At 36.4% G+C, this 27598-nt stretch overlaps 2 protein-coding genes and 1 non-coding gene across 3 annotated transcripts; 1 reads left to right on the top strand and 2 right to left on the bottom strand.

Annotated features, from left to right (window-relative positions):
* Positions 1-2113: 2113 nt before the first annotated feature.
* LOC130668872 (uncharacterized) lies at positions 2114-2611 on the top strand. Its single transcript, XM_057471375.1, has one exon. It carries the CDS (start codon positions 2114-2116, stop codon positions 2609-2611), a length of 498 nt encoding a protein of 165 aa, XP_057327358.1.
* A 12777-nt stretch (positions 2612-15388) lies between these two features.
* Positions 15389-17297, bottom strand: LOC130669205 (small subunit ribosomal RNA). Its single transcript, XR_008990138.1, has one exon. It is a non-coding gene; the product is annotated as a small subunit ribosomal RNA (ribosomal RNA).
* A 4588-nt stretch (positions 17298-21885) lies between these two features.
* LOC130668855 (neprilysin-2-like) lies at positions 21886-27415 on the bottom strand. Its single transcript, XM_057471343.1, has 7 exons — positions 27190-27415; positions 26906-27117; positions 26639-26830; positions 25396-25890; positions 25013-25307; positions 22320-22570; positions 21886-22227 (listed from the first exon to the last, which is right to left on the bottom strand). The coding sequence occupies exons 1-7, from the start codon at positions 27413-27415 to the stop codon at positions 21886-21888; spliced, it is 2013 nt and encodes a 670-aa protein (XP_057327326.1).
* Positions 27416-27598: the final 183 nt, after the last annotated feature.

The raw sequence follows: 27598 nt of genomic DNA, 5'->3' as shown, positions 1-27598 counted from the left end.
ACTGGACAGCTGATTTGCAAATCGCTTTCGATGCCGCTAAACGATCTCTCGCTGATGCAACACTTCTCGTGCATCCAAGAACCGACGTGGATTGGGCAGTTTTTACCGATGCATCAGAAATCGGGATCAGTGCCGTCCTCCAGCAACGCATAAACAACGACTGGCAGCCGCTGGCTTTCTTTAGCTGGGAATTACAGCCGTCGATCCAAAAATTGTCGACTTATGATCGAGAACTACACGCGATCTACGAAGCCGTGAGACATTTCCGGCATATTTTCGAAGGCCGACACGTAACGATCTACACAGATCACAAACCGCTTCAACACGCATTTAAACAGCGTACAGAGAGAGCTTCACCATGGAAATTCCGCCGTTTGGATTTCATCGGTCAATTTACGACTGACATGAGACATGTGTCGGGCAACGACAATATTGTCGCTGACACACTGTCACGAGTCGAAGCAGTGTCTACTGCCATTACATCAGAAGAACTTGCCGATGCACAGAAGCAAGATCTCGAGCTTCAACAACTGCTGCAACAGACAACCGCGTTGCAGCTTCGACGAATCAATTTTGACAACGGTTTGGCATTGTACTGTGACATTGCGTCAGGTACGGTGCGACCATACGTTCCAGGACCGCTGAGAAAGAAAGTGTTCGATTCACTACACACGCTCGCTCACCTTGGAATCAAAAAATCATTGAAAATGATCTCCAAACGTTATGTCTGGCCGTCTATTAATAAAGATTGCCGTGAATGGACGAAATCTTGCATCGACTGTCAGAAGAATAAAATTCAGAGACACGTGTCATCGCCGATCGCCAGTTTTGAACCTCCAACTGAACGATTCGAGCACATACACATCAACTTAGTGTCTTTAAAAACATCAAGAGGCTTTAATAGGGTGTGTCATTTCAAGGCTATATTTTTTTTTACTGTTATACCAGAAAATCTGGTAGTATATAGAAAATAAAAAATTATGCCGCTGGGTTAAAGGGTTTAAGTCCAATAGCGGCTTCGCTCATCAAAAAATTCTATTTCCCATTTAAATTACACGGGAAATTTTTTTTTTTAACTTTGAGTATTTTTAACTCGTGAAAAAATTAATAGATCGAATTGACTAATACACACTTTTGTAGGAAATTGAACGCTCTACAAAAAAGGTCTCTTATCATTTTTCGATCAATCCATCTGTTCTAAAGTTATTGGAGCTCGAAGTCAAGTTATAGTAAATTTCGAGATCTTTTTACTTTTTCGGCAAAACTATCAGACTTATCATAAAATGTTGTAGGGTTTTTTTTATTGACAATTTTATTCTCTACAAATTATGATCAGTAAAGTTTTTTCAAATTCTGCATTGTTTTCTAGTTATTTTCATTTTAATGTCAAGCTCTTGAAATCGATCAGAACACTACTTTTTTAAGAGCTTAAAATTAAAATGAAAATAACTAGAAAACAATGCGGAATTTGAAAAAACTTTACTGATCATAATTTGTAGAGAATAAAATTGTCAATAAAAAAAACCCTACAACATTTTATGATAAGTCTGATAGTTTTGCCGAAAAAGTAAAAAGATCTCGAAATTTACTATAACTTGACTTCGAGCTCCAATAACTTTAGAACAGATGGATTGATCGAAAAATGATAAGAGACCTTTTTTGTAGAGCGTTCAATTTCCTACAAAAGTGTGTATTAGTCAATTCGATCTATTAATTTTTTCACGAGTTAAAAATACTCAAAGTTAAAAAAAAAAATTTCCCGTGTTATTTAAATGGGAAATCAAATTTTTTGATGAGCTAAGCCGCTATTGGACTTAAACCCTTTAACCCAGCGGCATAATTTTTTATTTTCTATATACTACTAGATTTTCGGGTTTAGCAGTAAAAAAAAAATATAGCCTTCAAATGACACACCCTAGGCTTTAACTAGTGTTTAACAATCATCGACCGATTCACGAGGTTTCCTGAGGCTGTCCCGTTATCTAATGGAACCGCAGAAACGATAGCACATGCACTATCGCTGCACTGGATTTCACGCCACGGAGTACCGAAACGCATTACTTCGGATTAAGGTCTGCAATTCGAATCGTCGTTATTCCAATCGTTAATGAAAATGTACGGAATAAAACACTTACATACCACGCCGTATCACCCGCAAGCCAATGGTCTCGTCGAACGCTTACATCGTCAGTTAAAAGCGGCACTTTTGTGTCACCAAGAGTCATGGTATGACGCATTACCAGCCGTTTTGCTCGGCTTACGCGCTGCCTGGAAAGACGACATACAGACGACACCGGCTGAATTAGTGTATGGTGAGCCAATTCGTTTACCTGGTGAGTTACTCACTCCTAGTAACAAAACTTCACCTCATGACATTGTTAATATATTAAAACGTCATTTCAATTCATTGGCACCGGCCGAAATGTCGCGTCACGGCAAGCATTCTGTTTTCTGTTTCAGGAACCTTAGTACTTGCAGCCACGTACTGGTACGGAATGACCAGGTTAGACCATCTTTCTCAGCGCCGTACGAAGGTCCATATCGTGTCATAACCCAACACGACAAATACTTCATCGTCGACGACAAATCGCCATTTCTGTGGACAGATTAAAGCCGGTCTACGAGGCAAATTCAGTCGACACGGCTACGATGATAACAAACTCCCAGCCGATTAACACAGCAACCGAGACCTAAAAACGCCAAGTCCGGTTTAATATTTAAAAATTTACACGATTGTATTTTTTTTTTTTTATATAAAAGTTTTTTTTCTACAAAGTAATAATTCACCACTTTATTATACTTATTCATTTAATTATTTATTTATTCATATCATTTGTAAATATTCCATCACTTTAATTATCGTGTATTAAATTTAAAAAAAAAAAAAAACAAAGGGAGTTCTGTAGCGTTGCTACTAGGTGACGCGATCGATAAAATTCGACAGTTTCCGTCGAACATCGATTTATTCATTTATCCATCTCTACCACATTGGTGGGGACAATTAGTAATAGACCGTGGGATTGTACACACGCATCCAGGCTTCTTACTTTACTGTATACTTACAATCGCTGTTTTATTTCCGTTTATTTAAATAAAACATTTGTTTAAATTAATTAGTTGGTTTTAATAATTTATATTATCACCTCAACCACTAAATATATACATCTTAGTTCTAAATATTTACATAGTAAAAATAGAAAAAAAAATGACTCTATACAATGCTAGGTAATTAATACTAATTTGAGGTATAATAGCGAGAAGCGCTAAAAGCAATAATTTAAAATAAAACTAATCAAAGGGAAAATTAAAGTGAATCTCAACAAACAATTTAGCGATATCTGACTGGGTATAAGTTATGAAATTGCACTGTACGTATCTTATTAAATCTGACAAAATTAAGGAATGAGCCCATAAGAGTTCTAGTTGTTAGGCCTCGCAATTCTGCTTTGGATAAACCCAATGATAAGAGATCATCACTTGACTTTTTAGCCCACACCCCTCTCCAAGATATGGTAATGGATGACCAATGGATACTGGAAGGTACAACGTTATATTTGTCTGAAACATACTTAACAATATCATTATTTTTCTTATCATAATCAGTCTTTTTTACATGAGCTAAGTTAATATCACGGTACCCAGATACAATTTGAGCATCCAAAACCGATACCCTATTGTCTTTAAAAGCTATTATGTCAGGTTTCCTGACTCCAATTCTGGTGGGAATTTTATATTCCTTGATGACTTGATAACCTCTATGTTCCAATGACTGAGAAACTTTGTCAACAATGGCATTATGGCGATATATGCATCCTCCATGAGTGCGAATACATTCCCGAATGATGGGTGCTGTTGTTTTTGGAACCCTGCATCCAGCTCGACATAGATAGTCCTGAGTGAGTCTTCTAAGGCCTCTTGTTGTACACATCAAAGATGGTAAGGCATTTATCCGTGTTCTTATATATTGAATCCAATCCTTAGCTAGTATATGCGCGTAACGATCTTCAATCCAGCTATACGATGCAGGCGAGTTTCTTGTTTCACGAAGTTCTCTTCCGTCAGTTTGACTATGGAGTTTCTTGGCCCAATTTTCGTTTTTGGACGGTAAAATTGAGCACCATTTCCTCTTCTTTTGCGCCCATTCGCTTTTACTGGCCGTAACTGCTGCACTAAAGCTAGAGGTCTTCATAGCATCTAATCGTCTGAGAGTGAGCTCAGGGATCTTGGTGAGCAGGGATATTATTCCTAGTCCTCCTTCCTTGATTGGCGCATGAAAGAAGGCAGTTGGTACATCGTGAGGTAACATAAGCCACCGTCGAACAAAACTTCTAATGACTTTGTCATTTTTTCTAAGAAATCCGTACTTAGCACGACCAAGGACCAGCGAGTGGAAGAACTTAGGTAGAAGGAATGTACGTAGTAGATACATTCTTTGGTGTGGCTTGAGAGGAGCACTAGTGATCTTTTGGAGATATTCATTAATGTCAAACGATGGAGCTTGAGATCCTTCGAAAGTGAAGTCAACGCCAAGAAGATTCCACTTGTCCTTAATACCTAATTGTTTTACTGGTGCATTGAAAATCTTGAATTTAGAAGTTGTGAGGACTTTTATCTTCTTTTTTTTGCCATTCGGTACTATCGATAGCGCTTTACACTTGACGGGCATTGGCTTGAGTCCATGTCTTGACATTTCCTGGATAACACAGTTGATCGCAGCCTGAAGACCAGCAGCAGTACCTGCAACTAACACTAAGTCGTCTGCAAATGCAAGGGCATTAATATTGGCTGAATGAAGTGTAAAACCTACTTCATCGGGAATCTTTTTAAGAATAAGGTCCATAATCACGTTAAAAATAACGGAAGACAACGGATCTCCTTGTCTCACTCCCCGTCCAGGGTGGATTGGACTGGATTTCTGACTATTCGCTTCTAGCGTGGTCGTAGCATCCTTGTAGAGTGCTGTGACATAATCAACGAAATCTTTTGGAAGCCCCAACTCATGTAGAGCCCATGTGATTGAAGCATGAGACACTGAATCGAAGGCTTTTATGACATCAATTAAGGCAATGTGGAGTTCTTTAAACTTGGTTCTGGCTTCGTATAGGATCGCTGATAGAACAGCTACATTCTCAGCAGTGCCGTCTGCGTTAATAAAGCCTCGTTGTCTTTCGTCATGTTTGAGTCCTGCCATCAACCGATTTGCTAAAATGCGATGAAAATGTCTGAAGATAATGGACGAGATTGATTTCGGCCGAAACTTTGAAGGATCTTGGGTTTCACTGACTTTGGGGATTAGAATGGTTCTTGAATCTTTCCAAATCGCCGGTACTTTTCCCCAGATCATTATAATGTTCATAATTGTGGCTTTTACCATGTCGGGAACTTCTTTAAACCAACGAGAGGCGGATAAACTGTCTGGGCCAGCTGCAGATTTGGCTGCAGGCTTGTACTTGCGAACATCATCGGTAGTGATCGGTGCTGATATAAATTCCAGCTCGGACTTGGGAGCTGTGGCTAGGCTGTCATCCAGAGGGACACTTGGAGCTTCCAGGAGAGGTCGCCAAATTGCCTCTTGTTGAGTGAGAGGGGGACCAACATAAGAACCCGTATCACCATCTAAAACCTTACTAGCTGCCTTAGAAATGTTCTTGGTCCAGAGTGTCTGTAGTGCAGCATATTCTCTCCTCCTTTTTCGTTTTCTTGACAGATGCAGTTCGTCATTACGACTTTGGTACCGAGTTTAAGAGTTATTCGGTGCTACGGGGAACTTTATGAGAAACCAGTCAGATAATGGCTGTTCAGGATCCTCGTTCCGCTGGACTGCATCAATGGCTTGTACAATATAGTCTTTTCCTGGCATTCTGCATCTTCCTGAAATCAAATAGGCTCTCGCTGACCGTAGCCAGGAAGCACGCTGCTCGATTGTTCCTCTTTCTTGACTTTGAGTGACTTGTCTAGGGGAATTTTGAGGGCTGGTTAGGTCCGGTAAGGGTGCAGACTCTTTTAAGTTACTGACCAGGTCTCTAAATGACTGTTTCCGACGTAGACTAGCAATTGACTGAGCTGTACGTGGTGGATCAAATTTGACACTGTCAGACAGGTATTCATTCATGAACCTTGTATCCGATGGTGCGTTGGCTTCAGCCGCTGCTAATCTTCGTAGGTCTTCATCTTGCCATCTTGGTTTTCGACGGGAAGTGTCTATTGCTGCATTGGTTTGTTCACGATGTTTACTGACTTTATGAACACCTAGGCCTCTAAGAGATGGAAAAGACTTATTACAGAGTGGGCATTGGTAGCAGTTAATATTCTGCAAAGTTGGTTGGTGAGATTCAGAGGGGATATTAGAATCTAAATTTAAATCTACTATATTAGATCCGCTGGAGGGAAGCATTGAGACGCTACCCAGACTCTTATTTACAGTATTGTTTAATTGAGTGTAACCAGCGGAGGAATCCTCATAGAGGATATTAAGTTGACGATTTATTTGTCTACCACTTGGTACTAGGGATACCAAGGGACCGGTCGAAAGGATGTTGTTGTTGTTGCAGCTAGAGATGTTGTGGTTAGCGTTGAGTAAGAGTGGAGACACCTCAGAAGTAATCAACTGAGGCCCCGCTAGGGCGTCATCCCCATTCTCCACTCGATAAAGGTTTCTATGACTCCTTTGAGGCATCAATATAGTTAGTACTCCGTATCTTATCTCGGATTTTTCTAATTAGAATAGGACATAGTTTTCCATCAGTTGTCGAATGATTCGTAGCTTGCAATTTGGCTTTGACGCAATTGACACAACAGAAATCTTTCATTTCAGCTTCACAGTCCTTGGTGCGGTGTAATTGACTACATTTACTACAAGTGTCTTCTGGCTTACTGCATTTAGACGAAATATGACCAAACTCTTGACATTTAAAACACTGTAGAATGCTGACGTGGTCTTCGACGTGACATTTGGTCCATCCAATATAAATATCTCCCAAGTTAAGAAGTGAGTTACGAAGTAGCGGTGAAACTTCGATAACAACGTTTCTGGTAAAAGCTCTTGGATTAGGCTTGTACTCATAGATGACTTTGATTGCATCTGGTGATGATGCCAATTTGTTGACTTTGATAATTTTATCTGGAAGTTCTTCTTTAGGAACTATTTGAGGCACACCCTGGACTATCAATCGAGGGTTGAACTTTTTTTGAACATGGACTTCTAGGCCAACATTGGCAAGAGATTCCTTGATGGCCTGGATATTGGCTCCTCTAGTAGCGACTTTAATTGTATTCTCTTTTGTTCTGACCAATCTATCAACTTGCATGCTAGTGTCAGCTGGGTTGATATTTTCATAAATTCCTTTTTTAATCGAATCGGCTGTGTTGAAGCGTTGGGCTTCTTGTTTAGAGGGCATCACAGTGAAATCCACGCTCTCGGTAACTGAAAATGTGCGACCATTGCGCATCTTAACTGATTGGGCGGTACTTGATTTACGAGACAAAACTTGGGAGAAGGAAGGACGTTGGTTGTCAGAAAGAGAGTCTTTGAGGTTGATCGTCTGAGCAGCTATTTGCTCATGAACAGTGTGATGGTGGAGTGGAGTGACCTGTGATTATTTTCAAAAGAGTGCTGTTATTATTACTATTTTCTTATACGTATGACTTAATACTACTTATTCGCTAATTATTATTCTTATATCTACTGGACTATCGTTTATACTTAAAACTAGTATGCTTAAAAACTAGGACTAAAATTCTAAATATTATTTTCTTTTGCTTAAACCACTAATTACTATTGTACTTTACTATTACTATTTCTTAGTACCATTTTTACTTAATAACTATTACTTATTTTTCTATTTAATATGACTTATACTTTTGTATATAATATTTTTTCTTTTCTCTTATTATAAATTATTACTTTCCTTGAACAATGAGTGATTATTATTTATACTTATATGGCTGTGGTTTTAAAGTTTAAGTTGAATGAATTCAGCGAGATATAAAATTATATGAATGTACGGTATAAGTATGGGAATGCGCGCCGAGCGAGAATTATTCTAAGTCCTGAGCAGTCCAAATCAAAGGAAATAAAATAAAAACGCTTATATAGATTTTAAATGAATCGTTTAAAAGATTCATGAGATTGAAAGAATTATAAAATGAACTGAAATACACGAAATATTAGTTGAAATTAAAATAAACTCTAATATTTCAATCGTTCATTCTTTCATTCTCTATCCGTCCGCGCGGATTATCGTCGCTTACACGGCTAAGTTCCCGGGACTTAGTGTTTACTTAACGAATTCCTTTTCTTTAAATTCAATTTTATCTTTGATAAAATTAATTTTACTATATTTCCTTTGACTTTGTAACTCGGGACTTAGAAAATATTTCACAACAGTAGACTCTCGATGTCAACAACAGAGGGCGAAGGAATTTATTCCCGTTCACCTCTACAGCGGGTAGATATAATGATAAAACCGCGCATTTAAGCCCGTAGAGGCAACCTAGTTCTCCAGAGACGTTGTCTGAGAAGACCATTCACGGACAACTAACGGAAACTCTCGTACCAGGCGTCCGACCGGACCAGGTAAGTGCAGTTTTTCATTTCTCATGGAGGGTTGAGGGACTCCACCCTGAGGCCTTCTGCCAAGGGGTGGTGGGTATTTGTGAACCGAGTAGGTGAGGGTCTGTTGGAGACCATCCACTTACCCTCATGGGACGGGACTTCGTGTAGGGCCGACGGGGTAGTCGACCAGACTCCCCTGAAGCAACCGGGAAGGGGGGTAGACCGCGATCTTAGACCGCGTAAAGTTTGGTATGTGTGTGTGTGTGTGTGTGTGTGTATATTTTGTGTGTTACGGGACCGCGGGGAATTATTTAATAACCAGCGACATTTTGTTATTAAACCGCGTTAAAAGTATGGATATCATTTATTGTAAGGGTAGTAGAACTGAGCATCGGAGCTCATGTAAAAAAGGTTTTGTTTGCTTTCTTATTTAAATAAAGTTTGATTATTGTTTATTTGTAAAACTGTGTATAAATTGAAGACCCCTTTTGAACCCTGGACTCCGGCGAGCTAAACCAAGCAAAAAGGGGTAACTGTTTAATTGGAATCACCAATGTGCTGATATATATTTGATAACAAATTACTTATTCATCTAAGTTCTGATTTTTCGGTATTTAAAATGATTTGTCTTAATTATTTTGGGTTATATTTAATGTTTGATGAATAATTAAATTTAAACTGGTTATTTTGACTCGTTACAACAGTTTTACTGATTGTGGGTATTACGAGCTGTTTAAAGGCATTTTGGACCTGTATTTATCATTGCAGACATTGAGTTCATAATATCTGTCTTAAAATTATCCATAGTAGAACTTTGTTGCTGAACAATACTCTCTAAACGATCGACGAGCCGCTCAGTAATGTCTCGTTCATCAATTACTTATAAATAGGCTGACTTTAGTTTATCATACTGGGCATTAATATCATTAAAGGCTGCCAGCACCTGGACGCCTTTTTGATTTGATCCACGTGTAGCTGCAAAAATATTTTCAATGTCGTCGTAATGACAACCAATCTTAAGATCACTATCCTTTATATCGTCTAAACTTAGAGGTGGATCTCCAAAAAAGACCCTAGGTGGCGAAGTACACTTTCGTTTATTGCTGTGTCCTGAATTGTCTTTATTTAGAGTTTTATCCCCCGAAAGAGGATTCGGAGTTGCAAGGAGTGGTCTTTTAGGCATCGGATGAACGATAACATTATGGTCTGCCATATCTGCGATGCGTATATTGGCGGATGAATACTTTTAAATAAATATCGTAGATGGTAACAAATTTAAAAAATGAGTTACCATGGAAGATTGGTAACTTAGCATCCGAAAGGGAAACTTAGCATCCAAGAAGGTAACTTAAAAAAAAATAAGGTAACTTAAAAGTTTTTTAAAAACTTTTTCACAATTATTCAATTATAAATATGCTGTTGCCAGTTACATTTATTATCACAAAACAATGATCACATTTTTTTTTATATGAAACACTCGAAACGTGGCCGAAAAAGTAACTTATGACACGGTAATAATACTTGTAATACGTAGTATTAAAAACACGTGTTACACAGACGAAAGAGTCATAGTTACTCCTGCTGTTTACGAGCGCTTAAATGAATTTCTTCACATTGACATTCATCGCACTAAGCAGAAATCACATTGTGTCAACACCCGCAAGGGCCATCACAATGCTTTGTTTTAATTAGACAATCGGACTTCCCTGGACCGTGCCAGTTCTGAGTTGAACGTTAAATGACGGTCGAAAAGAACTATAACAATGCTTTCACATCGCTATAATCTCATAGCAAGAAAGATCCATGAGAGACCAAGGCACGGGACCGAGCTCAAATCCTGGTGCGTGAACACCAATCATTTCGCCCAGACCCGGCACGTCAGTCAACTCACTTTCCTATCAAGCCCGACACGCCCCGTTCCTCAGAGCCAATCCTTATTCCGAAGTTACGGATCCATTTTACCGACTTCCCTTACCTACATTATCCTATCGACTAGAGGTTCTTAACCTTGGATACCTGCTGCGGATATGGGTACGAACCGGCGCGACACCTCCACGTGTCCCTCTCCTGGATTTTCAAGGTCCGAGAGGAAGATCCAGACACCGCCGCAACTGCGGTGCTCTTCGCCTTCCAAACCCTATCTCCTTGCTAAAAGTTTCCAGGGAACTTGAACGCTTATACAGAAAAGAAAACTCTTTCCGGACTTCCTGTCGATGTCTCCAGGTCATTTTGGGTTACCCCGACGAACACTCTTACGAGTGAATGAATTATGTACGGTTCCGCTGCCGGGTTCCGGAATAGAAACCGGATTCCCTTTCGCCCAATAGGTGTATTTTTTATAATATTATTTATAACACCATATGAATATAAGATTTCTCTTAGGGCTTAGGATCGACTGACTCGTGTTCAACTGCTGTTCACACGAAACCCTTCTCCACGTCAGTCCTCCAGAGCCTCGCTGGAGTATCTGCTACTACCACCAAGATCTGCACCGATGGCGGCTCCAGGCAGGCTCACGCCCATACCCTTCTGCGCACACCACCACGACCCTCCTACTTGTCAGAGCTTCATAACATATATAAAATATACATTTCGTTGCTACTGACAGTGAAGTATAGGCATAACGCTTCAGCGCCATCCATTTGCAGGGCTAGTTGCTTCGGCAGGTGAGTTGTTACACACTCCTTAGCGGATTCCGACTTCCATGGCCACCGTCCTGCTGTCTTAAGCAACCAACGCCTTTTATGGTATCCCATAAGCGTTAATTTAGGCGCCTTAACTTCACGTTTGGTTCATCCCACAGCGCCAGTTCTGCTTACCAAAAATGGCCCACTTGGCACTTTGATCCGAAATCTCATGGCTTCATACATTCAAGCAAGCCAGAGATCTCACCCATTTAAAGTTTGAGAATAGGTTGAGATCGTTTCGACCCAAGACCTCTAATCATTCGCTTTACCAGATGAGACTCAAAATTATAAATGCCAGCTATCCTGAGGGAAACTTCGGAGGGAACCAGCTACTAGATGGTTCGATTAGTCTTTCGCTCCTATACCCAGTTCAGACGATCGATTTGCACGTCAGAATCGCTACGGACCTCCATCAGGGTTTCCCCTGACTTCATCCTGACCAGGCATAGTTCACCATCTTTCGGGTCCCAACGTGTACGCTCTAGGTACGCCCTTTCTCAATGAGAATAGAACGTCCTGAGAATGCGGGATTACATCGTAACGTAACCCATCTTCTCTCAATTGTCTTAAGACAATCTATACTTTCATTACGCCTTTAGGTTTAATTTATATAAATATATCCCAATGACTCGCGTACATGTTAGACTCCTTGGTCCGTGTTTCAAGACGGATCCTGTAAGTACCCAAAGCAGTAGCATCGCTAACCGGTAAATAAGCCAGTTGAAGACATTACACAGCTAACAGCATATTTTTCCCAGCGACGGCATTAAATCCGCACTACCAGGAGAAAATCACGCTTGCGGTGATATTCAATCTACAATCAGATATATATGGCAATGAAACTTTGTAAATATAATTCATTCATGGCGAATATTCATTTAAAAACCTCATCTGTACAATATGCTCAGAGCATTTAGAGCACAGACTAGGATAGGTTACCATGACTATTTGATAGATATAATCAAATTCAAAGTTTCTGAAGATACTTTTGTATAAGTATTCCTTCGATTTACTTTTTATATTTCGTGCGTTAACACTTTTGAAAGTAATATTTATATGTATTAGGGTGGTCCTTATTTTGGACATTTTCGAATTTTTATGCTCCCAGAGGCTTATGTGGTTCGAAATAAATGAAAAAAGATATCCTCAAAGTTTCAGGTCTCTATCTCAATTTTAACCCGTGCCGCACAGCGATGTAAGTTTCCCATTTAAATAACACGGGGTTTTTGGCATTGAACGATTAAGTTTTTATTCCGGCTAAAGTAATTGTTCAAAAAATTTGAAACTCTGTAGACTTTATCCTCATATTAGCAGCTACTCCTCAGAATTTTTACAGATTTTCAGCTACTATAATTTTGGGGGTACAGCATGATGAAAAAAAAGAAAAAAATTATTTTTTTTATTTTTAGCTAAAATTTTTTTCAAATAACGTATCAAATCACTCTGCATTCTTTTCAGAAGTTCTTCCTTTTTTTCATTCTCGCACCCAAGTGGGTGAACGGCATATATTTGTTGCACTAATACAGTAATCAGGAGCATTTTTTTTCAATTACAACAGAAAAAATTCTCTTAAAGTTTAAGCTCTTAATTCTAACGAGAAGAGTTACCGCAAAATTTTTTTTGTGATTTTTTCAAGAAATATTTTTGTTTGTTATTTGACTCTGTGTCTTTTTCAAAAATACATAATGCATTTAATTGATATCTGAGATCGGTATATCAATGCCACTAATCATATTATGTCTCAGTTTAACAGTTGATAAATATTATCAATGAATTAAATTTCTTTCAATATTTGCTTAAATAAGTTGGTCAACTTTACGTTTATTATTTGTTTTAAGCAATAAATAATAAACAAAAGGTTGATAGTTTTGTGTATTATAATATCGAAATAATTATTTGTTGACAATTTTCTAACTATAATAAATTATTAATAAAATAGATCTTTTTGATAAATAAATATAATAAACTTAAAAAATCACAAAAACAAAATTTGCGACACGTGGTCCCGTTGGAATTAAGAGCTCAAACTTTAAGGGAATTTTTTTCTGCCGTAATTGAAACCGTTCGTGAGGTGATCGTAATAAATTTAAAAAATTCTTTTAAGGAACACTTTACTGCACACTAATGCAAAGTTCCTGATTACTGTATTAGTGCAACAAAGATATACCGTTCACCCACTTAGGTGCGAGAATAAAAAAAAGTAAGAACTTCTGATAAGGATGCAGACTGATTCGATATGTTATTTGAAAAAAATTTTAGCTAAAAATAAAAAAAATTATTTTTTTCTTTTTTAACTTCCCGCTGAGAAAATCGACGATTTTCAAAAAATTCGGGAAGTTATTGGTTTCACCCCGATTTTCAAAAACCGGGTTTTTATCATATGTCGACATTTGAAGGTGCTAGGATGCTCTTCTGACATTTTCAGAGCGATGTCTGTATGTATGTATGTGTGTGTGTGTGTGTGTGTGTGTGTGTGTGTGTGTGTGTGTGTGTGTGTGTGTGTGTGTGTGTGTGTGTGTGTGTGTGTGTGTGTGTGTGTGTGTGTGTGTGTGTGTGGATGTAAACCTCTCATATCTTTTTGATGAATGAACCGATTTAGATGGTTCTTGCGGCATTCGAAAGATATTTTCTGAACTTAGATTTTCAAAAAAATTTTAGACCATTTAGTCGAATAAACTCTGAGATATTTAAGAAGTACGAAAAAAAAAAAAGTTTTTTTTTTCGTTTTTTTAGATATTGTGAAAACTGTTGGATCGATCAATTCCAAAATCTAATCAGCTCTAGAACTCGATAAAAGCTTTCGATTGCCACCAAGAACGTCTCAATCAGATAATCCGTTCAAAAGATATCGTCGACGAAAGAAACAGTAGAAAACGGTTTTTTGCAAATATCGTCGAAACGACAAAACCAATCATTACCAAAATTTTATCAGCTCAAGAGCTCAATAAAACACGTCGATTGCCACCTCAACCGTCTTAATCGGTCAATTCGTTTACGAGATATCGTTGATTAAAAAAATAGTGAAAAACGTTTTTTTCCAGATATCTACAGAAAAATTGAATCATTCGATTTTAAAATCTAATCAGCTCTAGAACTTAATAAAACGCGTCGATTGCCGCCTCAACCATCAAAATCGGTTAATTCGTTCGCGAGATATCGTTGGAGATAGAAATGCTAAAAAATGTTTTTTCAGAAAACAATGGCATACAAAAGTATTTTCGAGCTCGAAGAGCTCGAAAATGTATCCACAATAATGTTTTCGAGCTCAACGAGCTCGAAAACAGCGGGAAGTTTTGGGGCTGGCCCGCAGGGTTAACCGATAGACCGATTTTTTTTTATCATGCTGTACCCCCAAAATTATAGTAGCTGAAAATCTGTAAAAATTCTGAGGAGTAGTTGCTAATATGAAGATAAAGTCTACAGAGTTTCAAATTTTTCGAACAATTACTTTAGCCGGAATAAAAAAAAAGCGGCTGAGGTAGCCGTTCGGCACGCCCGTGGCTCGGGCGATCACCAATGTTAAGTAGCATTGAGCATGGTTACTACTTGGATGGGTGACCGCTTAGCCACGCGTCGAGTTCGAACGGAGGTCTCTGAACGTTAGGCGCGGGATGAAGATCCAGTGATCGGTAAAATGGGAATTTTATCGATCACTGGAGCTTCACTCAAACCGAAACTGTACTGGCTAGGTTTTCTCTGTGGTTTTCCTACGCCACTACACCTCCATTGCACAAGGGAGGTAGTAGGGCATCACCGTAATGATGCAGTACAGTACGAGCACAAGTCGGGCCACAGCTGCAAAAATGAAAGAGAGTAAAGAAAGGAAAGAGAGCACAGAAACATTGTAAAAAACAGAAGTTGTACAATTGAAACACTAAAATAAAAAAAATAAAAAATACTTTAGCCGGAATAAAAACTTAATCGTTCAATGCCAAAAACCCCGTGTTATTTAAATGGGAAACTTACATCGCTGTGCCGCACGGGTTAAAATTGAGATAGAGACCTGAAACTTTGAGGATATCTTTTTTTATTTATTTCGAACCACATAAGCCTCTGGGAGCATAAAAATTCGAAAATGTCCAAAATAAGGACCACCCTAATATGTATAAATATTACAATTACATAATTTGTATTGTATATTATACGTTAATGATCCTCCCGCAGGTTCACCTACGGAAACCTTGTTACGACTTTTACTTCCTCTAAATAATCAAGTTTGGTCATCTGTTCAACAACATCGGCAATGCCGAAACATTGCCGCGCATCAGTCCGAAAACCTCACTAAATCATTCAATCGGTAGTAGCGGCGGGCGGTGTGTACAAAGGGCAGGGACGTAATCAACACGAGCTTATGACTCGTGCTTACTGGGAATTCCTCGTTCATGGGAAATAATTGCAAGCCCCAATCCCTAGCACGAAAGAGGTTCAGCGGGTTACCCGGGCCTTTCGGCCAGGGAAGACACGTTGATTCTTTCAGTGAAACGCGCGTGCGGCCCAGAACATCTGAGGGCATTACAGACCTGTTATTGCTCAATCTCGTGCGGCTAGAAGCCGCCTGTCCCTCTAAGAAGATATTTATTTACGTTGGTAGTAAAAATCACTTGATCCGAAAATCAAGTAAATTTTTCAAGATACCAAAAACGCCTATTTAGCAGGCTAGAGTCTCGTTCGTTATCAGAATTAACCAGACAAATCGCTCCACCAACTTAGAACGGCCATGCACCACCACCCACCGAATCAAGAAAGAGCTATCAATCTGTCAATCCTTCCGGTGTCCGGGCCTGGTGAGGTTTCCCGTGTTGAGTCAAATTAAGCCGCAGGCTCCACTCCTGGTGGTGCCCTTCCGTCAATTCCTTTAAGTTTCAGCTTTGCAACCATACTTGCCCGGAACCCAAAAGCTTTGGTTTCCCGGAAGCTGCCCGCCGAGTCATCGGAGGAACATCGACGGATCGCTAGCTGGCATCGTTTATAGTTAGAACTAGGGCGGTATCTGATTGCCTTCGAACCTCTAACTTTCGTTCTTGATTAATGAAAACATTTTTGGCAAATGCTTTCGCTTCTGTTCGTCTTGCGACGATCCAAGAATTTCACCTCTAACGTCGCAATACGAATGCCCTCATCTGTCCCTATTAATCATTACCTCGGTATTCCGAAAACCAACAAAATAGAACCGAGGTCCTATTCTATTATTCCATGCACACAGTATTCAGGCGAAATAAGCCTGCTTTAAGCACTCTAATTTGTTCAAAGTAAACGTACCGGCCTACCTCGACACTCAATTAAGAGCACCGCGATAGGATTAAATTGGACCGCCAAGTTTGACCTCAGCTAAATCCACCGGTATGACGTTCCATAACATGTCAGTTAACACCGCGAGCGTTGAACCAACAGTATGAAACACAGATTCAACTACGAGCTTTTTAACCGCAACAACTTTAATATACGCTATTGGAAATGGAATTATCGCGGCTGCTGGCACCAGACTTGCCCTCCAATGGATCCTCATTAAAGGATTTAAAGTGTATTCATTCCGATTACGGGGCCTCGGATGAGTCCCGCATCGTTATTTTTCGTCACTTCCTCCCCATGCCGGGAGTGGGTAATTTGCGCGCCTGCTGCCTTCCTTGGATGTGGTAGCCGTTTCTCAGGCTCCCTCTCCGGAATCGAACCCTGATTCCCCGTTACCCGTTACAACCATGGTAGGCGCAGAACCTACCATCGACAGTTGATAAGGCAGACATTTGAAAGATTCGTCGTCGGTACTAGACCATACGATCAGCAGAAAGTTATTCAGAGTCGCCAAAAGTAACGATGGTCAAGCCACCGATTGGTTTTGATCTAATAAAAGCGTTCCTTCCATCTCTGGTCGGAACTCTGGTTTGCATGTATTAGCTCTAGAATTACCACAGTTATCCAAGTAAATGTGGGTACGATCTAAGGAACCATAACTGATTTAATGAGCCATTCGCGGTTTCACCTTAATACGGCATGTACTGAGACACGCATGGCTTAATCTTTGAGACAAGCATATGACTACTGGCAGGATCAACCAGGGAGCTTCGTATATGTTTTATTTTATAAAACATTAGAATTACTCCTCCTTCACTTAAACATACATGATAGTCTTTAAAATATACTAACAGTTGTTTAAGTGGTGCTGTTTAAAAGCATTTGCTTTTTACAACACGTCAAAATTTTGAATCTATATTATTTATTCACTAAATTGAATAATAACTTTTGTTTTTCAAACATCCTCTTAATTTTTACAATTTTACTCTCGCTAGATTTTTTTTTATCAAAGCGACTTGGTTTTTATACACGTAAACGTGATATTTCATTCTTGCTCGGAAACAAGTAAGTCAATACTCAGTTTCATATTTGTACACTTTTTTTAAGTTATACATAATATTATATAAACGCCGTAGCGATTTACCACATAAAGAGTCATTCAGTCATAGACATCGACCCGTGGTAGTGTTACGTTAAAAGTATATATACTTGCTGTAGCCAGTATCTGTTAGCGTTTACTCGAACCGCTTCAACTGACTACTCTTTCATACTAGTACGAGCCAGCGTAAAACATAATCTTCGTCGCGAGCCAACTGCTGGCTGCGTCAACCGCAGTAGATAATACGGTACTTCCCTGCATCTATATTACATGTTGATACTTAGAAAATTTGTACATTTATAACACCAGCGATTTATTATTAGCTTTTTTTTCTAAATGTTCATATAGGCATTCGTTATAAAAAACTTATTTGACAATGACGTAAATAAATTATTTTTTTGTTTTAATTATTTGATACCATTTTTAATTTAAAAATAAAATAATTCTTAAATACATTCTAATAGCATTTCATTTATCAATGTGTATTATATTTTATGTTTTATTAATTTACAATTATTTTTAGTATATTTACTTAAAAAAATAGAAAAAAAAAACATATTTTGATTTTTTCTTATTTATGATGTTACATACAATTATATTTGTTGAAAATTGATACATCAAAAAATTAACTAAATAGTTGTTACAAGAAATTAACAACTGTGCATTTTCAGAAATAAAATAAAATATTCAAAATTATAATTCTTTCTCTTTAAATTAAATATTTCAGCTCTGCGCTACTCGCATAACATCGCCCGTGTACCTACTTCGATTACGGGTTCGGGGCCATAAAATTTGATCCTTTCCGTACACAGCGCGAGCCTTTCACCCGCATACGCAGCTCTTCTACGCGAACATTTGGTCGCCAGATTTCGTTCCCTTTTTTTATACATAACTTTTTATTATAAATAATTTTACAGGACTTTCTCACGCTCTTAGGAAAATGGAAATCTCGAGAAACTTCCAAACCAGTTTTTTGAACCTTTTTTTCAGCATACTGGCAGTCTGCACCAACTCGTTGCTGTTGTTACCAGTCAGTCATTCTCTAACCTTTCGCACCGAGCACATCGAGTGTTTCCGAACTTGTCAATTTTCCTGACCAGCTTCGCAGCAATTTACAAATATCAGTTCACTCAATTCCTTTCTTAAACACAGTGAAAGTAATATCCGTTCAGTTACAATTAATCCTAGTTTAGCGAGCAATTATTACCATCAAGAAACAAGTACGCGGCGTCCAGAGTACTCAGCAGCTCGTGATCATCTTTCATCTGCATCGGCTCACCCCGCACTGGTGTGATCGTGATATCCAGCCGCAGGCTACCAACACTCCACCACCAAACTCAGGTCTAAGTAAATTACAACCTGGGTTACTTTTGGTATGTACACAAATTCAATTGCTATTCTCTCTCGCATGTTGTCAATACTCTGACGCTCTAACTGGGTCGCGCTATAATGACTGACCTTTTGCCAGTTCGTCACAAGGTCTCCCTGAGTCTGGTCCCGGTTCACTTGCGACCGGGGCACCACCTTGTGACTCGTCAGTAGTTATAGCGGACCACATCTACTCTGGAGAATCCTTTCGGGTATTCTGTCCTTACCGAGCGCACCATAATGGCTGACCGGCCCCCAGTCTTCGCCAAGGCCTCACCCCAGACTGGTCCCTGGTTCTCCGCGACCGGGACACCGCCTTGGCGACCCGTCAGTCGTTGTGGTGGATCGGCTGGATGAGAGTTTCGAGAGGTACCTACTGGATTCTCGTCTGGCTAGTCCGCATCTGACCTCTCTCAATCCGTCACAAGTTCTTCCTGTGTCTGGTCCCGGCTCACCTGCGGCCGGGGCACCTCCTTGTGAACTGTCAGATGCCCTAGCAGACAGCATCATCTTCCTGTTCTTACCGATTGCATCACAATGACTGACCTACCCCCAGCTTTCACCAAGGCCTTACCCAGAACGGTCCCTGGTTCTCTGCAACCGGGACACCGCCTTGGTGACCCGTCAGTGGTTGTGATGGATCGGCTAGATGAGAAACGAAGCTCGAGATATTCTTGTGACCGTGCACCTGTCTACTTAAGCTTTAATCTAACAGCGCTCTGTTCGAGTATCTTGTAACACCCATGCGTAGCTTGCGAGAACTCCAGTATCATCTTCTGACTCCTAAGGTGATCTGCAGCTATCTTTTTAACATCCGAGCAAGCCATTAACGACATATTATTCCCAACAGCTGCTGCTTAATCACTGCGAACGAGAAATTACGAGACTTGAACGAGTTAGTACGAGCGAGAACGCACGAGATTCAAAGGAGCTTGTACGAGACTAGAAGCCATCGCTCTGCATCATCAAATCTGTCGCTGTGCCTATCATCACGCTGAGTATTCATCAACACCAGAATCACGCATACAGTCCACTTCGAAAAGCCTCAAATCTGAGTTCACTCCACATTCATTATAATCAAGCAACAATACAATTTAATAATAAACTCGAATAAATTTATAAACCAATTATTTTTAGTTCTCGCCCGAACAATATTCTTGAGAGTTGTTAAACTATAGTAGATCATATTGAATGTTTTTATTTCGTATGTATTCGTATCTAAAAAAAATTTTTAATTATACAACTTCCTAATAATTAATTTTTAACTTCTACATTGATTTGTTATGTATATATTCAATGTTCACTCACGCTTTAAACTATTTGACTATTAGTCATTAATCATTACTTATGTTTAACATTTTTTTTAATCCATAAAAATTTTTCCCAATGAAAAAAGATTTTGTCTAATCATATATGATCATGCATAATTGTCTATATATTATCAGATCCAAAAATTGGCCAGGTCTGATCATACATAACTTGATCTGTTTATACATGATCATATATGATTATATATAATCATGCATGAACGAATATAGTCATTTTTAGAATCTCATTTAGAATATCTGTAAATTATTAATTAAGTAGTTTAATTAGGATTTATTGTCTTCATCAATATCAATGTCGGTTAAAATTAAATAAAAAAAAAAAAAAAAAAAAATCATTAACCATCGACAATTATTTTACTACGAGGTCACCCATCCAATTTATGTCCCACGCCACCAAGTACGTTCAAATCGGTTCATCCGTTCCAAAGAAATCGTCGGACAAAAAAAAGTTCACACACACACACACGCGGACGTCCACCCGGGAATAGTCAGAATAGTTTCCTACGACCTCAAAACGTCGACATCTGATAAAAACTCGATTTTCGAAAATCGGACCGAAACCAATAACTTCCCTTTTTTGAAAATTTGCAATTTTCTTAGCGGGCAGTTAAAAATTTAATACGCCCTTACGGCACTTAGAGTACCTACCGGGAGCCATAAGTGCGTACCAAAAATTTTTTTTTTCGGGAAACAACGTATTTTTACTTGAAACGCGTAGAAATGACGAAAAAAAATTTTTTCAAATTTAAAATTTTTTGGTACGCCCTTATGGCTCCCGGTAGGTACCCTGGGTGCCATAAGGGCGTATAATAGGCTGAAACGCCCTTATGGCATTTGTAACGCGATATTATAGGCAAAGAAATTTTTACATATTTATTTCACAACTTCCCATTAATTCATTTTAAAGTTCGTCTGTGTGAGGAAAGGTATGTTATTTCTCATAAAACAATGTTTTGTTTCCCCTTGATTTTCTGATTAGGCCATGAAATCTACATAAATGACCATCGGTACTCTAGTGATAATAATAATTATCTTTTATTTCAACAATTTTATAGCCAAAAAAGGTCAAAATGAAAATCGAATTTAAAATATTATAGAATTGATAACAAAAACATGTTTAACGTTAAATAACTTTTGAAGGAATTATTTTATCGAAAATTTATAAGAGAACTTTTTTGTATAGCGTTCAATTTCCTATCAGAATATGCTCTTCGATCAAATTTTTACTCTCATTTGTTTCTGAGAAAAAAAATTAAAAGTCAAAAGTCTAAAAATCCCATGTTATTTAAATGGGAAATATAAAATGATTTCGGCACGGTTTAATGTGAAAATTAAGAGCCTGTTTATGTTGGATATTTTTTTTAGGTCATTAACTGAAGATTCAAAGCGCGATCGGTAAATCAAAATCGATTCGGGAAATAACGGACACCCTAATGTACACATTACAAAACCGTTCTCTAAAAAATTGTGAATGTATTAGCTCAAAAAAAAAAAACCGTAGTAATAAAATTTCCACCATAAATATATGTCATAAATTTATTTTTTTTTTTTCGGGAAAAATTACCACACAGCGCATTTATTTTCCGGATTCATTGGAGAACCTAGTGGGCATTTAAAATCATCTGAAAATTCTTTCATGTTTGATAATGATCCTACTACTCGAAATTCAGCTGGACTGTGATTGTCTCCTATTGCTTGTATTGTTGCAGCTTCAGGACGTTCTACAGTACACCAAGTATGACCTGTACTAATCCAGAACATTTGTTTCGGTGTAAAATGATCAAGTCCAGGAAGCCGAGGTTCTGGTTTCCTTGATTCCGTCAAACTTCTGTAAGCCAAATAAGCCATTTTGACACCTCCATTGTCAGCAATATTTTCAGTAATCGTTCTATCTCCATTAACCTAAAAGAATAATAGAAATTTAATAAAATGTAAAAGTTTTATATGACAAACTGAGCATTTTTTTGTAAATTAAAAAAATTCTATAGTCTCACATTCATTCCAACATCTTCAATAATATAATTTCCATATTGTTCCTTCAAACACGTGGCTCTTTCCCAAAATTCTGCATTCGTTGACGGTTCCCACCAATTTTCAAGATTACCATCTTTATTAAAATTCATTCCGGTCGAATCAAAACCATGTGTGATTTCATGGCCGATTAAAAAACCAATTGATCCATAATTTATATATCGCGGACGATTGATATTAAAAAAAGCACCTTGAAGAATAGCAGCGGGAAATCCTGAAAATAACAGATCAATTTTGAAATATACTTCTTTATAATATAAAATAATGATTATTGATCAAAGATTACCTATATATAAGGGTGAGCCAAAAAAACCAACCTATCGAATTTACGTCTTAAAAAGGACCTATATATCGAGAAAAAAATTCTCCCATTGGGCAAAATTTTTAGCTCAATTTTAAAAGGTGTCGGTAGCCATTAGAAATTTCCCATTTAAACAACATGCAAAAAAATTTTTTTTGATTAAAAATATTATAACTTTTGAACTGTGTGAGATTAAAATTCGGCTCTAAAATATTCTTGTAGGGCATTAAATTTCTTGAAAGAAAGTCCTGGGAGTCGAATTTGTAGACTTGATATTTCGTATACTAACAGGCTATCAAAGTCTAGAGTAAACAGAATCATACAAATTTAAGGCTTTATTTGGATTTTCCAAATACTTTTCTTTTATTGTGATCGATAACAAAATATTATTTGTTACAACGTGGATATTGTTGGTGATTTCATTGCACTATATGTAGAACAAATTTTCTCGTAGTATTGATATTTTTAATAAAAAAGCCTTAAATTTGTATGATTCTGTTTACTCTAGACTTTGGTGGCCTGTTAGTATACGAAATATCAAGTTTACAAATTCGACTCCCAGGACTTTTTTTAAAGAAATTTAATGCCATACAAGAATATTTTAGAGCCGAATTTTTATTTCACACGGTTCAAGAGTTATAATATTTTTAATCAAAACAAATTTTTTTGCATGTTGTTTAAATGGGAAATTTCAAATGGCTACCGACACCTTTTAAAATTGAGCTAAAAATTTTGCCCAATGGGAGAATTTTTTTCTCGATATATAGGTCCTTTTTAAGACGTAAATTCGATAAGTTGGTTTTTTTGGCTCACCCTAATATATATATATATGTGTGTGTATATATTAGAGTGGTCGTTAAAAATTAAATTTTCTCAGGCGCCCCATAAATAGCTTTCTTTTAGTGAAAAAATATGTGGGGAAATTAGTTTTTTCGTTTTAAGTAAACAAAACACGTGCCGAAGGACGATCAAAGTTCTTTTTTTCGATACAATCGCCGTTTTTTTTTTTAAATATCTCATGAAATATGCAGATTAGAGGAAAAAATCATAAGAACATTTTTGTAGGAAATTAAATTTTTGACAAAAAAGGTCATGTTCATTTTTTTCATAAAATGTGTATTTATGAAGATATTTTAAAAAAACTTTTTTTGGATCTGATGAATTAAGCGTTTCAAGGGTTATAAATTTTGAAAATAACATTTTTCTAAGTATATAGAAACTGTAACGAGCATAAATAATTGATATGTTACGAGTTACGAAGTTGTCTATATTTAAGAAAAAACGTTATTTTTAACATTCGTTATTCTTAAAATGCCCAATTGATAAGATATAAAAAAGTTTTTTTAAAAATATCTTCATAAATACACGTTTTATAAAAAAAATGAATATGACTTTTTTTATCAAAAATTTAATTTCCTACAAAATTGTTTCTATGGTTTTTTTCTCTAATCTGCATCTTTCATGAGATATTTAAAAAAAACGCGATTGTATCGAAAAAAGAACTTTGATCGTCCTTCGGCACGTGTTGTTTTTACTTAAAACGAAAAAACTAAATTCCCCACGTATTTTTTGACTAAAAAAAAGCTTTTTATGGGGCGCCTGAGAAAATTTAATTTTTAACGACCGCCCTAGTATATACATATACTAGGGTGGGAGGGGGGCGGGGTACTTGAGGGAATACTAAGTTTTTGGGGACTCAAATACGTTAAATCTTTTTTTTTTATTAATATTTAAAGTAAGTAGAAAAATTTTTCTGTTGTTATTAAAAAAACTTTTCATTTTTGAGGGCAAAATTGAGTACCCTTAAAAAACGTGAAAAAAAATTTCTGGATATTAAATAAATTTGATTAAATTAAATTTTCTTGTAAGTAATTTATATATTGAAAAATTACATTTCACATAATTATTGGATACAACACACTGAAAAAAAAAAAAATAACTTTTTTCAAGTATCTGTATCTTTGTATCTCCCCGAGTAAATATTTGTTTCATCATAGTAAAAATATACTCCAACCGAGTAATGTTTTCTTGATTTGAGAATTTTTATACTTATTTTAAAAAAATATACTTGTTTGGAGTATCTTTTTACTAAGATTGAACAAATAGTTTTCTTGGGGGGATACAAACTCACAGATACTTAAAAAAAGTTTTTTTTTCTCAGTGCACGCTGAAAAACAAATGCTAACTATCATCATCTTGCAATAGGGAATGATTACCATCTGTATGTGATAATCATTATCATGCTTTTATATTAACTATTCGTTTCTCGTATAGTAATAATCAATTTCGAAGTACAGTTCTTTATAATAAAAAATAATGAATATTGATCAAAGATTATATATACATATCACGTACGAATTATATTATACTGTTCTGAGTAAAATGCATTAACAACAGTCGGATTCATGTACATCTCCCAGGCATTTTCATCTAATGGAATTCTGAAACGCTTAAAATGAATTCCATACGCATGGAATCTTATATTATATATTGTATCTAAATAAGAATCATTAGCACGTAGATCCAAATTTTTATAAAGTTCCTCTAATTTATTTTCATCCAAAATCCCATCATTATAAGCAATATGATTTATAATCGCCTCGGCTTTATCCAATGCATGTTTACGAGTTTTGTTATCCATCCAGTCAACCTACAATAATTATACAGGTCATTAATAATCAATTAGTAACTGAAATCAAATTTTATTTTATCCAGAAAAATTTAATATAAATAATTACTGATTGTAAAGTTAGTTTCAATTGATTTTCAATATTATTAACCATTTCTTCAGTATTATTTTTAACGTCTACATTAAAATATTTTTTAACATACAGAGAACCAATAACAAGAGGCACGTTGTTAGAGATATCATCAAAACATTCTTTTGATTTGGCTTCTCTTCTTGTACGACCAGTAATGGTTGTCAGAAAATTTATTTGAAGCTTGCGAATTTCCTCATTCAAAAAAAACACTGAATCTTGGATAAGTCTGAATCCTATGAAATTTGCTAGAGTTCGTTTTGAAGTTGTATTAATAAGTTTTTCAAATTCTGACATTAAGTAAGAAGCAGATACAATTACTGTTTCATTTTTGTCTACTATGACAGAAGGCTTAAGGAGTTTGTTAATGTATTCCAACCAAGGAATACTTGGATATTTTTTTTCCAACTCAGCTATGGACATTGGATTATAATTGTTATAAAAGTTATAATTTTTTATTTCATGTAAACTTAGCTGAAATACATATAAGTAGTCACATTAGTTTGGATGCATTTCACGCTAAATCAGGGAAATTCTTACACGGACCATTTTTCATTTTTGTGATATACTTTACTGCATATTAAAAGTTGCTATTGCGTAAATTCTTAGTGATATTTTTAAATCGCAAATTTTAAAAAACTTTCAAAGACGTACAAGATTTTTAAAGCAAAAAAAAATTAAAATTGTATTCAAAATTTTTTCATACATTTTTAGTCGCTGAAAGTTAAAATTCATACAAATCATTTTTTTTTATAGAAGTTTAAAGCCGTTAATTTGTTTGGAAAATTAAAAAAAAAATTTTATTTAACCGTAAACATTTAGATTATGTCTTGTGTTTCATAATTAAATACAAAATTTTATGAAATCTAAAAGAAAAAGACGGATTTTAATTTCCCTAAAAAAGTAATTTTCATACTTTCTTTGAAAAAAAAAGATATGTATGAATAAATTTGAATTTTTTTTTTGCACCGAAAGCACATTTGAAGTTGAAAAGATCATTTTTTTATTTCATCAGTTATTATTTTTCATTAAAATTCAAAACTTTTTATTTTCGAAACTTGCCGATAAATTTTAAACATGTCAATTACTTGAACCATTGAGTTGAAATGATAGATGTAGAAGCAATTTCACACACATTTGCGAAAACATTTAAAAATTATAAAAATGGAAAATGGTCAGTGTCATAGCGTCGTTAACTGTCCCTTATATTTTATAAGAATACTTGAGCTTCAATTACATTAGCTAATTTCATTTCGAACGAAAGTGATTCGTTTAGCTCACTTTTAGCGGAGCGACGATCAGCTCCAAGGAGAACCGCAAGATCAATACTATACTTTTTATAACTTTTTACTAATTTATGTTCAGAGCCATTTGAAAGTATCAGAGCATTTAATCCCAAATAAGGCAATTTCAGCTGCAATAAATTATAAAAAAATAATCTTTAAAATTCATAAAAGATTTTTTGAAATTTAAAATATGTGAAGCTCACAATTAAGACTCGTTTTGTATTATTCCTAATATCAGTATCCATTGCAAAACCGAAGAAATAATTAAGCGAGTATCCCATCTCACGTAACGTGTACATGGAGTTTATCCAGTTAAAATCATCTTCTTTCCATTTAAGACCTTCTAATACTGGCCAGCCTCCTAATTTATTTAATTTATTTAACAAAGGGTTTAACCCTTTTTCTTCAATATCAGCTGTAAAAATATATTTTGTTAAAATATAGAAAATTTCTTCTATAATCAACGTATATGTCACTATATACCCACTTTGATTCATGCAAATATCATAAAAAGTTTTGACAAGTCTTTGTAACTTGGATGTATTTGGCGAAACAGTTTCATCTACTATTTTTTTCAACTGTTCTTGAACCTGATCACTCAGAATACTGAAAATATCTATTTTGTCCTTATCGCCAGGTATATTAGTTGTGTTAACAAAATTACCGCACGCAAACTTATAAAAGTTATCACATGGATTAACACTCGGATCCATGTATTTGAGAATTCTTGATGCTATAGTACATAAATATTAATTGCTTACGGTACTTTACCAGCTGCATATTCAAGGTGAAAAAATTATTCAATTTTTTTCATCAAACTTTTTATTACAATGATACTAAAAAGTATGTTATGTAACTCATGCAGAAGAATACGATGCTAACTGTCTAAAATTAGC

Source organism: Microplitis mediator, chromosome 5 (assembly GCF_029852145.1).
Source record: "Microplitis mediator isolate UGA2020A chromosome 5, iyMicMedi2.1, whole genome shotgun sequence".
In the NCBI taxonomy this organism is placed as follows: domain Eukaryota; kingdom Metazoa; phylum Arthropoda; class Insecta; order Hymenoptera; family Braconidae; genus Microplitis; species Microplitis mediator.
The sequence above is the reverse complement of the archived record's forward strand: the minus strand, read 5'-3'. Positions and strand labels throughout refer to the sequence as shown.

What these genes read in the sequence shown, in the direction of transcription:
- LOC130668855 (XM_057471343.1), bottom strand. Translation starts at nt 27,415, where the DNA reads ATGGATCCGAGTGTTAATCCATGTGATAACTTTTATAAGTTTGCGTGC. An exon ending in TGAAACTAACTTTACAATCA is followed by an intron (nt 25,308 to 25,395) that starts GTAATTATTTAT and finishes TAATTATTGTAG; the next exon opens with GTTGACTGGATGGATAACAA. An exon ending in AGAACAGTATAATATAATTC is followed by an intron (nt 22,571 to 25,012) that starts GTACGTGATATG and finishes TGTTATTTTCAG; the next exon opens with GATTTCCCGCTGCTATTCTT.
- LOC130668872 (XM_057471375.1), top strand. Translation starts at nt 2,114, where the DNA reads ATGTACGGAATAAAACACTTACATACCACGCCGTATCACCCGCAAGCC.